This window comes from Dicentrarchus labrax, unplaced genomic scaffold (genome assembly GCF_905237075.1).
Source record: "Dicentrarchus labrax unplaced genomic scaffold, dlabrax2021, whole genome shotgun sequence".
NCBI lineage: Eukaryota > Metazoa > Chordata > Actinopteri > Moronidae > Dicentrarchus > Dicentrarchus labrax.
This window is the reverse complement of record NW_026136702.1, coordinates 10,276,806-10,294,869: the sequence shown is the minus strand read 5'-3', so window position 1 is coordinate 10,294,869 and position 18,064 is coordinate 10,276,806. Positions and strand designations below refer to the sequence as shown.

At 39.9% G+C, this 18,064-nt stretch overlaps 1 protein-coding gene across 7 annotated transcripts in view; it reads right to left on the bottom strand.

Annotated features, from left to right (window-relative positions):
- LOC127375554 (Kv channel-interacting protein 2-like) overlaps positions 1-18,064 on the bottom strand; it is a 93,216-nt gene continuing 75,152 nt past the window's right edge. For 4 of the 7 annotated variants that reach the window (XM_051421574.1, XM_051421563.1, XM_051421543.1 and 1 more), the window contains exons 2-8: positions 4,564-4,688; positions 4,297-4,366; positions 3,804-3,874; positions 3,486-3,593; positions 2,814-2,918; positions 2,587-2,649; positions 1-2,205 (exon numbers count right to left, since the gene is read on the bottom strand). In XM_051421574.1, the coding sequence (XP_051277534.1) occupies positions 2,158-2,205; positions 2,587-2,649; positions 2,814-2,918; positions 3,486-3,593; positions 3,804-3,874; positions 4,297-4,366; positions 4,564-4,688 (590 nt within the window). In that variant the 3' untranslated portion in view covers positions 1-2,157. Of the gene's footprint in view, positions 2,206-2,586; positions 2,650-2,813; positions 2,919-3,485; positions 3,594-3,803; positions 3,875-4,296; positions 4,367-4,563; positions 4,689-5,668; positions 5,772-9,994; positions 11,335-18,064 lie in introns of those variants that run through there. The other 3 variants (XM_051421516.1, XM_051421525.1, XM_051421534.1) reach the window with 3 other exon arrangements.

Below are 18,064 nucleotides of genomic sequence, written 5' to 3'. Positions count from 1 at the left end.
TCCATTTTGCATAGTAACCGTGATTTTTATTGTCTCTGTACAAAATATACATTTTGAATACGTAATGCAACCAGTTGAGGCTAGCTAACTAGACAGTCAGTACAACGGGTTAGTAGGTTTTCATTGTTCTAGACACAGTACATGCGGGTATAGACAGGTTTTACTTGTGGTCAGGAATGGAAGTAACAGACTGTTGGCAAGGAACAATCAGAGCCAAACCACTTTTTTCCCACAGAAAATAAAAAAATTGCAGAATAGAAAAAAACAAAAACAAATTGCAGGGTGGGTAAGTGCATATTTTCATCAGGGTCTTAGTGCACCCTTATACTGAGCTCTGAAATGAATGAGGGGTTGGATAAGTGGAAAGGTGCTGATAAGTGGTTGAGAACATTATTGCTATTCCATGTTAGTCTCTCTGCATTTAAAAGACACCACAGCCTATTTAATTGCAGCTTGAGGGCTTTTTCTACGTACACCATCTTATATTTAAGAGTAGGTTCACTTTGAAAAGAAGCAATTTAATAAGTGGTTGTAAATCCTCCTAAAAATAATTGATTCATCAGAGCCTAACATGTGGGTTAGCTACACTTTGGTCCTGACAGTGTGCAGGTGAACCACATTGCCATTTTACCTCTGATTGCCCCTTGCCTTTATTACTACACAGCATCTCCCTCTCTCTTCACCCACGGGTGGGCTTTTTGTCTTAACTTAGGGTGGCTTTATAAACCTCTAATTTATATCTTCTCTTTGGTGTTACAGAGAGAGGGAGAATATGGAATGGGGCTGGGGTGGGCTAGAATGGGGCTGGGATGAGCTGGGTTGGGTCTGGGGGAGGGATCATAAAAGAAACTGTTATTAAACCATGTCTCTCTCACTAACAGTACACACACATACTATGCCTCTTTGAAATTGAATGAGCCTAATTGAATGTAACAAGGGTTTTGATATCTTTTTTTTAAAGTGGTAGAACCTGCTACAACCACATGACAATTCAGATTACAAGAAGTTCACAAATACAATCTGCAATCTAATAAATTCCCCTTGGATGTGTACTGATAGACTAGTACGACTGTGGTATGCCAGTCCTGTGTTGAGGGAAGCTGGGATGGTCAAAACAGCTTGTCAATTATAGTGCCATCACCACGTTGTACCGCCTAGTATCACACCACTGGGAATGCTAGAAAATGTACAACAGTCATTAGACACCTACGACTAGGACTGTGATAGTTTGGAAGGCCGGGAATTATTCTACCAGAATCCCATAAATGGAGGTGGGTGTTGTCCCATTACAGTCTTACATAGGTAAGATGGATGACATCTCTTTCTGTTACACATGCACACACATACACAAAGGGTGAGGCACCTGTGAATGACTAGGAACAGCAGACAGACAAGCAGACTTTGGAGTATCTCTGTAAATACATAATTGGATATTAGTGACATCATCATGCGATATTGAAATCAGCTCCTCATGGAAAACAACACGTTTGAACCTCCATAAAACGTGATGACTTGGATCTCCAATTCGTCAGTTGTTTCCTCAGGAAGTGTCTTTCTCTCTCTCGTCCACTAGATGGTGGTAGACTCATTTCTATTTTTATGACCGGGGCATGAGCAGTCTATCGGCTTCAGGGAGGTGTTACCCACATGCACAAAGGCAGGATCAGATTCACAAATCCAAATCTCAGCCATCACAGGGAAAAGGGAAAAAGTGATCTTGGAACAAAGGTTTGGGGACAGCTTCGTCCCTCTGAGTTGAGCCATTACAGGCTGACATAGTTCCTCCATAAGTAATAGTAATAAATAAAGTTCAAATAAAAAAAGTGGTTGTGTGTGCCAGTGCCTGTGAGACCGCTGCTTGCCTTCTTTCTCTGTGTCTCTGGGGTATAACTAAGGTTCTGCATGATGAGGAAGGGAGTTGGGGCAACTCCACTGTTGCGTGGAGAAATGTCACTGGGTGTCCAGGACGAGGGAGAGGGCCTCTCAGTGCCCTCGGGAATCACAGCTCTCAACAGACACACAAGCACAAGCTTGCAAGTCAGAAGACGGCCACACGCACACACACATTCACAAACTCTGTCTCTCTTTTCAATCCCAATTCCTCTTACACACACACACTCCCCTCCCTGGTGCCAGCATACTTTCTGGTCCAGATTCTTAGATAACGTTGTCAAACAGCTGCATGGACTGCATGATGTTCTCATCCTAGACAGAGACAAGAGGTTTGGATAAGGAGGGAATGTCATTTCTCCTTCTTTGTTACCCAAATGATTCACACAAGGGAAAGTGAGGAATTAAATGAAAAGAATTGTCCTGTAATTTGTCAGGAATTACATGAGAAGATTTTAGCTAGAACCAGGAGACAATAAGCTTAGCTTAGCATCAAGGATCAGCTCTCTTGGCTTTGTCCAAAGTTAAAACATACAGCTACCAGCACCTCTAAAGCTCATTAATTATTAATTAATTAGATATTATATCTAATTTGTTTAATCCGTACATAAACAGACCCTGCAAAACGACAAGGTAAGGCTTTATGAGGAGTCACATGCTTCTTTTAAGACTTTAAAATCCACTTTTCTTCTGTACCTTTTTGCATGACTCGATGAACTCCTCTATGGTGACCACCCCGTCTTTATTCCGGTCCATTTTCTGAAAAAAGAAAGGAAAAAGGCAGCCAAAGATTTACTCACTGAATAACTATTGTATGTTCAAAAATGTAGCATTATCTTCTTTTAATATATCTCTATCAGTAATATTTATGTGGTCAAACAATCATAGAATGAGGGATTAACAGAAGGTAAAGGCTGTTTGACCTGGAAGAAGCTCTCCACATGTTCTCTTGGAGCATCGTCCTGCATAGTGGGGTATGTGTACTTCCCCATCATGTCATAGATCGACTTCATGATGTCCAACATCTCCTGGAAAGTAAAGTACAAAAGGGAGAAATATTATTGAAATTGTTGGACAACATAAAAAAAAAAAAAATCACTTCAAAGCTGGACTATGACCAGGTTTCCAAAAGTACAGCGAACAAGCAAACAATATTTTTTTGTATATTAAGTAGTTGTTATAGTTTATTGCCTTGTTTGATTAAAAAACGACCAACTAGAGTCATTTTCATTATACACTTAATTTTAAAATATTATATTAATTATTATATTGTGACAATTTTCTTTCAGTCACACCTGAAAAGAATTTGGCTTTATTATGGTTAAATGCGGCCAGATACACCACATGGTCTGACATACTAGAGTCAAGTTCTAAATTTAAAAATAAAAGTTGATGCAGTCAGTGATCAATATCCTGGCAGACAATGTCCACGCCTGATTTCCACTAAAATTGAAATGTACATATAACCACATCCCCCAAAATACAGAGGACATGACCTTGTAGTCCCCATTAGTATAGCTATAGCTCTGCTTAGGGGCCATGACAGCAAGTCATTTAAACCACCCAAAGAACAGGCTAACGTGTGCATGTATTACCTCTTTGGTGATGCAGCCGTCCTTGTTCAAGTCATAGAGGTTAAACGCCCAGTTTAACCGGTCATTAATGGTCCCTCTCAGGATGATAGATAGGCCAAATACAAAGTCCTGAGATAGAAGGGGAACAGTTTACTGTATTGTTTTGGCATTACTTAAATCTTGACACGGTAAATGAAGTCAAATCTTTATCACAGGACTAATCTCTGTGGGCAGGTATTTAGAGAGAATTTATGTGGCTACAGCCAGGGTGGCAAGTTTCACTGGGGCAATTATTTGCTTTTAACTCTAAAAGGAAACCGATATAAGAATAGAGCTCACCTCAAAACTAACTGAGCCGTTCTTGTTAGTGTCGAAAGCTTCAAACAGGAAGTGTGCATACATACTCGAATCTGCAAAGGTAGAGACTTACAGTAACTCCTGTGCCCTCAACACGTGAAACGAAGTCTTTGAACAGCTAGGATTAGCAGCAAGCTAAATATAGCCAAGATATAAGAATAATTTCAAATACAACTGGAGGCGGGTGGTTAACATTTCATCAACCTAAATATCATGAAATGAAAGATTACCTCGCCTCTTTGCAGTGCATGAACTATAGTTCAGCGGAGCAGATTTATAATGAGTTAATTAAGTAAATTTCTTTGTGATGATTAAAACACTCCATTTGTACCTCTACAGAATCAAATAAATTAGTTTATTTACACTTTTATCTGCAATTTATCAATTGAATGCAGATAGAAAGAATAGTGTAAATTAAAGTATTATGGACACAGTTGGAGCTCTTCAGGTTTAGAGGTGGGAGCTGACAACTCACCTCCCTGCGGAAAGAACTGGGAGTAAATGGTCTTAAAGTTCTCCTCATTCACCACACCACTTGGACACTCCTGGGATACAAATGTAAATTGAGAAAGCTCATTAGTTCCCATCTAACACAGAATATATAAAGAACTATGTGGTAACTTCAGCTCTCGCCAGACTGATACTGCTCTTAACTCCTAAAATGATGTAGCCAGAACCAGATTTTTTAGTTTATTTGCTGATTCCCCCCTGCCTTCTCACTCTCTTCTTCAGCCAGACCTACATTTTTGAAGCCCCTGTAGAGGACTTGCAGCTCCTTCTTGGTGAACTTAGTCTGCTCCTGCAGCTTGTCCATGCTTTCAGGGCGATGACACACAGTGGATAGCTCAAAGTCATCTTCCACGCTGTCTGTGTGAGGGAGAGACCAGTGTTGATCAGTATTTATTGTCACTACACCAACACCAACTTCCAGGCCAGCCATGGTCTGGCCAACATAATGTAATGAAGTCATCAAACTGATATTGAGCTCATCATACATAAGTCTTACACTTCAGAGCAAAATAATACTCTTTATTTACAACAGTGTTGATCATTATTTTATTATTTCACTCAATCAAAACATGAATGTGAATGCAATTTTCTATACATAATTGTGAGGTTACTATGTCAAGCAATTTCTAACATCTTTGTTCCAGCATAAGCTACAGTAATTCATATCACAAAGCAAAACATAGTCAGTAATAATTCTATAAAATGATTGAATTTCTTGTCTGTAAACTCAAGGTCAAGTACAGTAAAGAAGCTGGGGAGACCCATATACTGAAGAAGCAGGAGAAGATATTGAACAACATGAATAAAGAGGGTAGAAGAGAGGCAAAAAGGTATGAGACGCAGCCACTAACAGATATTCCTCACCTCATTCTCATTCCATCTGTTTCTCCACAAATAACTCATAGCATATGTCATTTATTATAAGTTCTTAGACCTCTAGAACCTACTAGCTTTTATCTAACTTAATCTCTATCTGCCTGGTGCTTTAACTGAGTAAAGTCCCCCACCCCACACACACACACACACACACACACACACACACACACACACACACACACACACACACACACACACACACTTTACATTGCCCACGAGAAAATAACTTGCTTCAAATCACAAAATGCGAGGTTTGACCCATTAGCAGCAACAATACCAGAGTGTTTTAGAGTTGAGTGAATTTCTGTGTAACTGTATGTAGGTTTATGTGTACACTGATTGTCTCTGTGGTTGTGTGTACATGACTGCATCCGCACAAGTGTCTGTATGAATCTTCTCAGTTCACTAAAGAGGCCGGACACATGGAAGGAGGTAGAGATGTATAGAGAGTAAGGTAGCACTTGCTTTGACTGATTGAGGGGGCAGCCGAGGGCTTGCAGCATGGCAACAGCTTGAGGAATCGCTGCTTTATGGTTTTTTTACTTTGGCTGTTGGAAGGATTACCTGCAATCACCAACCATAGCACAAAAGGTTAGATACGCACACACACACAAGTCTGCAAATTTAATTCTGTTTTCACACGCACACACACACACACACACACACACACACACACACACACACACACACACATGCACAAATTCCTGTAAAACCAAAAACAGGCTCCATGCAACGGACAGATGCAACAACAGACATGCCGTTAGTCAAATTGCTAATTGCCTGCTGACCTGGCTTAGTGATGGGAGACCACGAGTACCACAAACAGTAGATATTGCCACACTACAGCAACACAGCGTGACCCCTAGAAACACAGAGTTGCCCTCATCAGACTGGCTCTCATATCACAATGCTAAATTCAGCAAACTGTATGAAAAACCAGCAGAGAGTATAGATTCAAAGCACAAGTCAAACATCAACCGTTTTAATTCACAATCAGCTTAAACAAGAGCTTAATTTCACTTTCACGGCAGAATATAATTTGCCAGACAAATGCATAGCAAAACCGTTTCAACCAGAGCCCATCGTGTCTACCACCGCAGTGTCGGTTCATCTGAAAGCAAACACACTCGCCTGTTTTGTCGTGTTTAACAGAATGATAATGATAGTCGTATAGGAAGTAAAACACATTCGCACACATGAACCCACATACTTACTCTTGCCTCTTAGTTTCCATGGTAACAGTTCCTTCACCCCTTTCAGTAGGACCCCAGCGGTCTGAGGGATGAAGGCCATGATGGGGTGAAAAACAATAGAACCACAACAGCTCCAATGACTCTCTAGTGTCTGTGATGTGTCACCCTGTTGTCTCCCTGCTCCATGGAGCCTTAGGGACTCTGGCACCCCCTGACCCGTGGCTCTGGCGTCATTTGGAGCCAGAGCAGGCAGAGCACATTGTCCAATGGATACCAGATTAATACATCTAACCGTCAAGCGCAGGCCCAGCCCTCTGCCCCAGGGTCTCTCTATCTCTGTGGTTAAGTACATTATCTTTTTCCATGTGGACCCAACAATACTTTTACCACAACAGTCAAAGGTACAAAGATTAATCAGAGCGCTTCTGAAGTAGAACGCAGGAGACTAACTGTAGTGGGTAGAATTTGTAGACACACCTGAAATACATTTCCTTTCATTGTTCACCATTCCTGGTCTTTGCCTTAAAAAACAGTTAGTCCTTAAGTATGTCTGATAGCAAAGTAATCACAGTGCATTTCTGAGCAGTGGTGGATGCTGCATTTTAATGTTGTAACTGGTTGAGGTGAGGCTAATTGTTACTTAATGGACTAATCTACTAGATAGACCTTGATGTGACACTGTTTTGTCAATTACTGTTTCCAACGTCAAGACAAGGAGAGTAAACAATTTCATGACAGCTGGGTAACTCCATCTGCTGAGGAGGATCATGTGATAAGATCTAAAGCTCCAGAACAGCTACTGAATGGATTGTGAGGAGAGATTGCTTTGTCAAGTAATTGTAACTTATTTACATACTATTGTTAGTTTAATTTACTGTATAGCAATGTGTCATATTTTATCATTTCAATATATGTTTTGTAAATAGTCAATGTTACTACTGCTGTTTGTTAAATGTAGTGTCAATTTTCAATTCAAGATACAGTGATGAAGTATGATATAGCAAACACTAGTAAAGCCAAAGTAGCTCAAAACAGTACCTTCACGCAATACTTAAGATAAACATACTCATGTACTTATCATTGCTTATAGTTAGGGTAGGTAATGTTTTTCAGAATACTTGGCTTGGCTTTGGGGGAAGACCGAAAGGAACTGAGTGGGATGTTTTCAGTTGGATTCTTTCAAAAGCTAACCGTCTCTTACTAGTTTCTCCAACGTTACCTACCCTAGTTTTAAGGTATATCTCATGGGTATATGTAAAGTCTAGAAAGTATCTTGCATAGCATTAAAGATTACAGTTTTGATGAGGTCTCTCAAAGTAACTGCTGTCAAATATGTTTTTAAAGTAATCTTCACAGCTCTGGTGGTCATTGTGTTACAGATGCAGCTTGTTTCTGAGCAGACTAAATTTAATTTCTGCTGATTGTTTTTCAGAAGGCCTGGATGGATATAACAAAAAAAAAAAAAGGAAAAGGCAACAACAACAACAACAACAAAAGTCACAATTTCTACTTCCTCTTCTCTGCATGGAACACTGAGCTTGAAATACTTGTGAGAACAATGAAAGCTGAATCTACTGGAAACTGTCAATGCTTAGATATGAGACACTTTCTCCTTCCTTCCCCATCTCATCGCCCTCTCTCTATCTCCTCTCTTTCTTTCTCTGTATTTTTTTCCTTTGCTGGTGATGAAATTTCTTGCTTGTTGTGATGTCTTTGAGTAAATGTGCTCTGGCTGTCTTTGCCAAGTCTGTCTTGGAATAGAGATATTTGATCTCAGAGGGATTAACCTGATTTTAATGCACACATGCACACAAGCACGTCTCTTTAAGGTCCCCTTTATTTGATAGAGAAAACTACATATTATTATACTTAGACCCAGACTGTAATCATGTATATTATGCAGTGTCTATCCATCTATCCATCTATCTATCTATCCATCCATCACAGCTGTTTTTAAGCATACTATCAACTTAGTAAGACACAGCACTTGATATGGAAGTTGTATCTAATATTAACAAAATGCTGTGGTTGGAAACATTCTTTTGTTGAAAACAAGTAGGTTACTGCACTCACTACGCTATTGAAGTAACATGTGATCAATTTGTTCTCAAGCCTTTGAAGTGAAAATTGTTTTTTTGACTGGCACTGACAATGAGACCAGAAATTCTATAATTTTATCCTGAGTAGGCGAAAATGTACAAACTGTCTATTTCTCATCAGACAAGGGGAGAAAAGCAACTTTTTGCATTCTTCAGCTGTTGTGCAGCATTATAACACTCTTACCCAGTGCGCCCTGTAGTGATTGTGCAATTAGAGTTCAATAGTTTCCCCCAGGGTACACTGACAGACCATCACAACTCCTCAGGAAATAAGAAAAACAGCTATTTTTAGCTTGATGGCAACACAGTTTTGGCAATATCCAGGAAATTTTGAAGGAGCGTCGTATTTCATAAACCCAAGAGATCTGAGGATTTTCTCAAGGCAGAAAGAAACCAAGTAATCCCTCAACCGAAGTGAAGGCAGAAAACATATTACAGTTTAGAGGCACAGTGATACAGTACGCTGATGTAGATACAGTTTGGCTGTGCAAACAATTGAACATTGAACCTTTCGGCTAAGATTACAAATATTTCACAAATATTAGCATAAACTTAGAATTTATAGGCATCTTGCTATTCAGTTGCCTGTGTTTGCAAGTGAGGCCTGGGGCTTGCTGTAATATCAGTCATCTCCTCCCACTTCTCCTGCCTATCCTCACTCTTAACTACACTCCAGCTTTATGGTATTGCACTCCCCTAAAGTTGGGGGACTCACAAGGAGCAAAAGAGAAAATAATGTTCATAATCAGTGCAGCAGAGATCCTTTTAGCCCCTAACTGATTCCAGTCAGTACTTTTGTTGCATGACATACCCTCTTTTTCTCCCTCTCCATTTCCTCTTTACTATATGTAACCCTGATGGCATCACTAGGGTTATCATTTCAGACTTTGGAAAGCTCCCTCCAGAGACACAGAGGGCATTATACTGTACAACTGTTAATGACGAGGAAACCAAGGAACCTAAAATAGGCAGAGTGCCCCTTTAGGTAAAAACAATGAAACACAGTAAGAATGACAGTCCACCATTGATAAAATTGTTTATAGACAGAATCCCTTAGATGTAAGAAGTTAAGTATTGAATGATGAATTTCAGAGATGTCTTTTTCACAGTATGGATGGGCCTACATTAACATGTTTTGCACATTCAAATGTGTTTGTTTAGAAGTTTTAAATCTTCTTTGTGTCATAAACACAGCAAAATGATCCGTTCTGCATTTATATGTAAATTTAGAAAGGTATGAGTAGACACACACACAAGCGCACACACACACACAAGCACACACACGCTACAGAGGACCATAAATAGGTGTGACAAACATGACAGCTCTTTAGTGAAGAAATTAGGCCAAACTACTTTGTTATGTTTAACCCCAATAAACACTTCCGAAACACACGCAAACACACGTAGACACCCCCCTTTTCAGCTCCTCATATTGTCCCCTCACCATATTCATCATTTTGATGTCTCACTCGGCGTCTCTCTCTTGCTCTCTTACCATTTGTCTTACCTGCCGTGGAAAGGTCGATAAGCCCCAGAAAGTGCATCAGTTTGAGGGAGCTGCAGACCACCAGGAGGATGCCCACAGTCTGCAGCCCCTCCACCTCCCACTTGTCTTGGAAGAACAGATGCATCCTTTCCCCCTTCCGCTCTCCCTCTGTTTCTGCCAACAAAAATCTTTCTCTTGCCCCGGGGCAACCACGTTCCCCTCCTCAGCTCCAACCAGGAATGCACCGTCTTCGTCTCTTCAGCCTCTCCTCTCAGTCTCCCTCTATATTCCGGTATTTGGCCATCCCAACTCTGCACGGCTCCCCGCCCGCTTTCTTCACTGAAGGTAGATTGTTATTCTCCTCGTTTCTTCATCGAGAACGGTAAGTGCGTGGCAGCAGGACTGTCGACTTGCTGCTCCACCCCCGCCGCCTCCAAGGCTGTCAAAGGTTGTTTAAGTTACAGGTGAAGTTCGGACAATTCATGTGTGCCCTGGCAGGTTGGCAGGAATTGTTTCTGACTCTCTCTGCTTTTCCAGCTACTGATTCTCAAACTCTCTCTATACTCTCTGCCTTCTTTCCCTCTCCCTCTCTTTCTCGCCTTATCTCCGTCACTCTCCTCCTGCTGTGTCCCTCCCCATGTTTAATTGGGTCAGTGATGGGACTGAGTGAAGGGAGGAAAGAGGGGGGACAGGGGAAATGAAAGGAGGGAAAAGGATGGAGGAGTACTACTTGTAGTTTAAGAGGGGAAACAGAGAGGGGTGACACACAGAAGACAGATGAGAAGAATGAACTGGGAGATGAAATAGGAAGCGAGGCAGGGAAAGGAGGGGCAAGATGGAATGCTTAAGGCAGGAAATAATGGCAAACTGGGGTATAACAAGGACCAAAGCCAAAAACAAATTGTAAAAAGAGGTAGCAAGGGGGAAATGAAGGACAGAATTAGGAGAAGAAGAAGAAGCAGAAGGGAGAAGGGAGGCTGTGATGACAGAGAGGCGAAGCATCTGACCCAGCGGCAACTGTGGACAAACTCACAGATGTGGCAATCTCCCCTGAGTGTAAAACACACAAACACACAAACACACAGCCTGGAGGTGAAATCTGGCTATAACATGTATTTCATATGCAATCCAGCGCAGTGGGGAGTATTTCAGTTGGGTTGGGCTATATTGATGTCACATCTGGCACACTGACGTCCAATCACAGAGAGACGCAATCTCTAAAGAAGAACCCCCCAAAAAAATGCATGTAGAAGAATGGAATCATAATGATGGATTTTGGTTGTCATGTTGGGTTTTTTTTAGACTTCCCATATAGATTTAAATATACCAGAGGGAGTCACGTGTATGACTGATTTAGGCCTTTTATCCTTTGAATAGCTGCAAGTGCATCAGGAAACAAAGATGTCATTATAGTAAATACAACAGAATATACCCTTTTGAACTCTCTGAAACATAATGTTTAGGTGGGATTTGATCAAAGAATTGATTATTCTAGATAGGAAGGATGCGCAGATGTGATATACGGCACATCGGAATCAACCGCGACCAACCTTACAGCAATCTGGTTTCGGCCAGATGTGAATGACCCATGTTAAATACAGTCAGTGTGAGCCGCAGACTCAATTATTAGTGCCACAGCAACCCCTGACCTTACACAGAAATTATTCTAATGAGTTTCTTGCCAGGAAGTATACATTTAAATTAGGAAACAAGAACAACAACAATAGAACAATAGTATCGGATGAGTACACAGTTGTTGGTCCAGGCATCGGAATCGTAAAAAGTCTTCCAAATTAAATGACAAATACATTGTTTATAACTCCCCTCCAGAATGACACAGGTAAATATTTGATGGCCCTATACCTGCAGGATGACGTCATTTGTTTGTGCCCTCTCAATAGTTACAAATCGCCATTGCAAAAATAAAACCCATTTTCTGACCTGATACCATTATGGTTGAGGTTTGTTTAGCTTTAGGAACAAAAATGACTTGGTTAGGGTTAGGAAAGAGTATGGTTGGGTTCAGATTTAGTTAGATATGGCTCATGGTCATGATTAAAAGAAACCAACATTGACTTTTGGTAGGAAAAATGTGAAGAGAACATTGATCGCACATGTCACAGTCTCACAGACATCTTCTTCTGTGGGCTTTGTGGCTCTATATAAACGACTGAAGCTTCTGTTCTTCTTGGGAGGACAGCCTCTGGAATTGGTATTTGGAGAGGAAAAGTTAGATCAGTGCATCACTATATAAGAAATGACTAGACTTCAATAAAAGTGGAAAAGTGACACCCCTTGGCTTCAAAGTACTCCATCACTTTCATCCTCCACTTCCATGTTCAATAACACCCCCTGTCAAAAACTGGAAGTGAATACTCTACAGGAAACGGAGGCAGGAGAATTTTTAGTCCCTTAGCACTTTAAAGCATCATTTTGTCTTTCATGTTGTATATTGTATATATATACATATATGTGCATGTGTGTGTTTGTCTGTCTGTGCCTGCAAGCAGGTTGGCTGATTGCCAGACAGAAAGAAACCAGAAGATTGAAAAGGAAGCTGAGGGAGATAGAAAGGTTTACAGAGGGCTTGGTGTGTCTGTCGTGTGATTAATGATTTTGCAGAATCAAAATGAGACCTAGAGCTACAGTATAGCTGCTGCTCTGGGAGAACACATCTTAAAGCAGCCTTGTGAGACTGAACAACCACTTAATCAGAGCCAGACTCATGCTGTTTGGTAAACAAAGTGGGAACCAGCAAGAATTTTGCGGCCAGAGACCGAGTTCATGTCTAAAGTGAGAAACTGGGCCCATGAATGCTCAAAGTGTGCAACTGCCAATCACTGTAATCTAATGTGAGAGAGTCAGATGCAGCAGTGGAGTGCTTCAAATACCATAAGGGAAACCTCCTAGGGTTTCTAATGGCACTGAAGGATCAGATATTATCACAAAAGGGTCTTTATGATCATGTAAATTGAGATGACTAACATAATGGAGAATAGAGAAATGGTCATTAAATTGGAATTACTTCTAATCTACATAAAGCATTATATCACCCTATATTTTGCATGCATTTATGGGCATGATTATTTAGATGGGCTTCATAAATTCCTAAATACAGTGACATATTCAGGCCAGTAAATTCTCAAACACAGTCTGCAGTCGGAGAGTCAAATCAAGGATGAAAGTGTAAGAGATCAAGGCTGGTCGTGCCTATCTGTCATTATCTCATTACATAAAGCATTAAGATATCTGTCATAAACTAAGACAGAAATGTAAGATCAATATATTGCAAATAAACAAAACAATTCTGACAGCTCTGTGATTCCAGGAATATTGTAAGGATCTGACCTTTGAACTTGTAACTGCTGCTGTGGTTTCTTCTAATAATGGTAACCTATATTTAAGCTTACTTCTCTTAGAGTTTAACTCTGTATGTGCATTGTTTTGGTGACTTGGAGGTCAAAAGATGTCTAGACATCTAAGTTACTGTAAAAATGCAGCGGGCTAAATTTGGTTAAGAAGTGAGTTTTTTTATTACTCCTGTCCCATCACACAAAATACTCCTGTTCCGTCCAAATCCCATGCAAATTCCTTGTCTGTCCTAATGCCGTAAGAATGACTCCCGTCCATCTCATTCCTGTGTGTTTGGTTGTTTTTGTTTTTTGTGGTCAATCACACAGTCCACACATCATGCACTGGTCAGGTGGCTGCAACCAATTAGCAACCGTAGCAGACAGGATAGAATAAAAAATGAATATAAAAAGACAAGAGAACTCTTCTCCAGACTCGCTACTGGTCTGTTTATCTGATTGGTTTAAGTCAGCCTCTGATAGTGATAGATGGATGGTTCATCCAATCAATAGATCCATCAAATATTTTTCCAAACTGTTTCTGAGGACAACTTTTTTAGATGTCTAGATTACATATAAGCTTAAAGACTATATGTAAAATGTATTTAGGTGTTGCTTCAACTGAAATATGGTCATGGTTTTTTAAAATAAACATTGTGCAATCTAGATGTCTAAAACAAGACTCTATGAGTCTGTACTTGGCTCATCCGTGCTTTGAGATAAATGCTAATGTCTGTATACCAATGTGCTAGTAGTGACAAATAACATGGTGATGGTCATTATGTTGCCTATGTAGTTCAGCTTGTGAGCATGGTAACATTTGCTGATTTGCAATGAATATAAATTCAGCACAGGCTGACGGGAATGTCAGCCTCAAAGTAGTGGACTAATTACAATTTTAACCGAGTGATAGTACTACATGAAAAGTAAAGGGATAACCAAATTGTTTACTATTCATCCTGAAGGGAACACAACATTTAATGGCAATCCATTCAATAATTGTGGAGACATTTCACTCAAAACCCACCCAGATGAACCACATAGCAGCGCAAGAGAAAAATGTAGGGGCTGTCACAGTCATTAGGATACGTTCTCTGGGGATCAGCAACAGCAATCCATCCATTAGCCAACTACCAACAGACAAACTGACATTACCATCCCTATGCCATGCTGTAAATCAACCAAATTTAGCGTCTACGTGACTTTTGACCAAATCATCAAATGGATTTGATATTTGATATAAAAGTTAGGTTAACAACAAAAACACATCTTCAGCTGCAAAACACTGCACACACATCAAGCTCTTCTCATGACAGCTGTCACTTCAGTGCTAATCAGATATGAGCTCTGTGCAGTCTGTCTCCAACAGAGCGAAAGTGTCCATATGCTTGGAAATTGAGAGTGTGTGTGATATAATTAGCAGGCCTGTGGTGAGCGTATAAAACAGCTTCCAGAAAAAGTTGCCCCTTCCTCCTTGACCTCTACTCATCACCTCAAAAGGTCTGCTAAGGGCAGTGAGGTTCCTTCAGGGCAAGAAATCACAGATGAACCACAGGAGCTTATTTTAGCCTAAACTGTTTATGGCCCCTTTATGTGAGGAAAGGATGTCTGTAATCTATCCCTAGAGATGATCTGATCTTAATATAATGATGGACATTCACTTGCCTGAATGCTAATCTACGTTAGATGTTGACAGCCTCACACACGCACACACACGCACACACACACACACACACACACACACACACACACACACACACACACACACACACACACACACACACACACACACACAGACTGTAATAAAATGCTACGTTAATCAGTCTTAGTTGATTAGTCTCTGTGAGCCATATTTTGCCTGAAGCCAGACACACAGAGTAATTGAAATACCTCCATATTTAGATGTCTACCTGGGCAATTATTCCTCTCAAAACTGATTAAAATGTCTAAGAGAGAGAGGGGGGGAGAGGGGGGAGAGAGTGTGTGTATGTGTGTGTGTGTGTGTGTGTGTGTGTGTGTGTGTGTGTGTGTGTGAATGCATGCAGCGAAGGAGACGCAGAGGAAGTCATTGACAAATGGTGCTCAAAATTGGCTAGTGTGTTTCCAATTAGATAAGTGAAAGCAGAGAACCATTTGCATAGATCATTAGCTTTTGAGGATATTTTTAATACTGCGATGTGGGACAAAAACAGATTCATTCTACCGAGGCCGAGTCCTTTCAGCATAAACTACAGAGAGCTGCTAATGAACAGTTTCCTTAAGATAGTGCCCACAATCAGGTGAAACGGAGGGATCAGAGAGGTTTTCTCTTTTGAGCAAACAAGAGTAATCCATTATGGACATGAACAGCATCTGTACTGAAAATTTTGATTTAGACACTAGTTTTTAAGAATACACTAGAGTTGTTCTATATGGCCATGTGTCTTACAAGTTTATGTGACAGTAAAATTAATTATATTGACCCAAACAGAACACAATTTATCTTTTTTCTATTATAAATGAATAAATGTTGCCTTTTTCTCAGCGACTGAATGGCTTGTAACATCCCTGAAATCTAACATGTAATAGCCTACAAGGGGTTCTCAACCAGCTGAAACACAAGGCTGAAAACCTCTGACCTTCCCAAACACATATTTCAGTAATTGACTTTTACACCTGAAGAGGGCAGTGCAACGTAAGACATTTGGTTAGCAGCCCTGTATTCAACAGTGCTGCTCACCTCTAGCTATTCTCTCTTTCTCTTTGTTATTGTCCTTCATTTAAATTCTGCTCGAGAGACCAGACTAACCGTGGGAGGGTAATGAAAGATCCCAAGCCATTAACAATTTCCAACACACTCATGCACACACATTCACACAATACTGAAAGGGATAGGTTTGCTCATGTTTGCTAATATGACTATGTTTCAAAACTACAGCAGACCAAACAGGATTAAAACTGTTATACATTAATGCCTATATAACCTTCTTTTGTGGCACTCAACTGCATTAATGCTTTTCAAAACGCATCCTGTATTTTTGAGTGGTGTGAAGCAGTCAATAGAAATTGTGTTTGCATCGCTCACAACAATCCTCTAAACTTATTTCCATCAAATCATAAACACTCTGCTCTGTTTCCTGCCAGGAGCCAAATCAGGTAAACATCCTGAACGGGTCGATACTACAGAAAAAAACTTTCTAGCAGCTAACAGGGTTTGAATCTCAGCTCTCTGAAGGTTTAGTTTCAACTGTTGAAAGATTTGTTTCTAAAAGGACCACTACAACAAAAGTTAAAGTGAAAATTACTGTCATAGCAACTTTATTACTGAGCCATCTAACACCATTTTCCAGCCAAAAAAACATTACAATGTTGGAACAAAAGACCTTGAAACATTGAAAGTAGAGTAAAACTCAACCAGCTGGCAGCCACATGCAGGAAAGTTATCCTAAACGTTTATTCAGATTCAGCCATGAATGAAAATCTAATTGGCAGTTAAATCAATGGCAGAATGACAGAAGCCTGTAGCCTTCTTTTGTTGTTGTAAAACAGGGTGAATAAGAGCCAATGTCTGCCTAACATAAATGTTTTTCCCGCTGCAAGGCTTGGGTGCCCTTGTTAATACTGTATGTGTGTGGGTGAGAGAGAAAGAGAGAAAAGAGGAGAATAAACAGATTGAGAGTGAGGCGCATCGTCTTAATAAGCAGCAGAAACTTGTTTTCATTCACCTTCTGGAGTGAGTGACTGGGAGAAGTTTAGTTATTAGTCAGTTCATTTCAGGATTACTTTCTCAACTTACACACACAGTATACATTACTAAAACCACAATTGTTTGCTTGGGCCTTGTTACATCTTTATGGGCCTAAAGTGGTCATCATGATCTCCCTAAGACAGTGAATTCTTCCAAAGCAAGCTCCCGGACGACATAGAGGAAGAGAGAGAAAGAGACTGTATGACCAGCAACTGTAACATATGAAAGAAAAACAAAGGATAACACCATTGTAGTTTCTCTAGTGAAAGCATGACTTTTGTTTTGCTTTGTTGTACACATACTGCTTCATTGTTAAATGACGGTAGGCAATGCTTGTTCTTGACAGAAATATTCAGGTTTATTTATAGCTAAAGTTCCATTAATAGCACCAATAAACTGTCTTTTACTGGAGACCTCCCTTTAGGATCAAAGAAATGGCAAGGTTCAAGCTCAGACTATGACTTTGATAAGATTTTCTCTAAAAAGCATTATGACTATAGCTTATCATTCCTATAGTATGTTTATAAATAAAAGTCCTGTATTCAAAATTTTACTTAAAAGTAAAAAAGTACTCATTATGCAGAATGTCCTAGAATATATAGACTGTGTTATACTTAGTGATGCATTAATGAACAAGAATCACTTTAATGTTGGAGCTAGTAACAGTGGGGCTAATTGTAACTACTTTATATACTGCTAGATAGCTTATTCTATAAAAATATATCATAATGAATTTGGTAATTATATTTATGTATGAATAATCTGAATCTGCAAAGCAACTAGTGACTAAAAAGTACAATATTTCCCTCTGAAGTATAGTAGAGGAGAATAAAGTGGCTAAATTCCACCACTGATAAAGAGCATTAACTCTATTCAATTGTTGGTAATCCCTAATTGTTTAAAGCAGCAATGTTAGATAGACTTTTAAATAGATGCCAATCTGTTGCATACATATGTGACTGCAATAGCCTTGATAAATTATCAGCAGTAAGCTGCTATTTG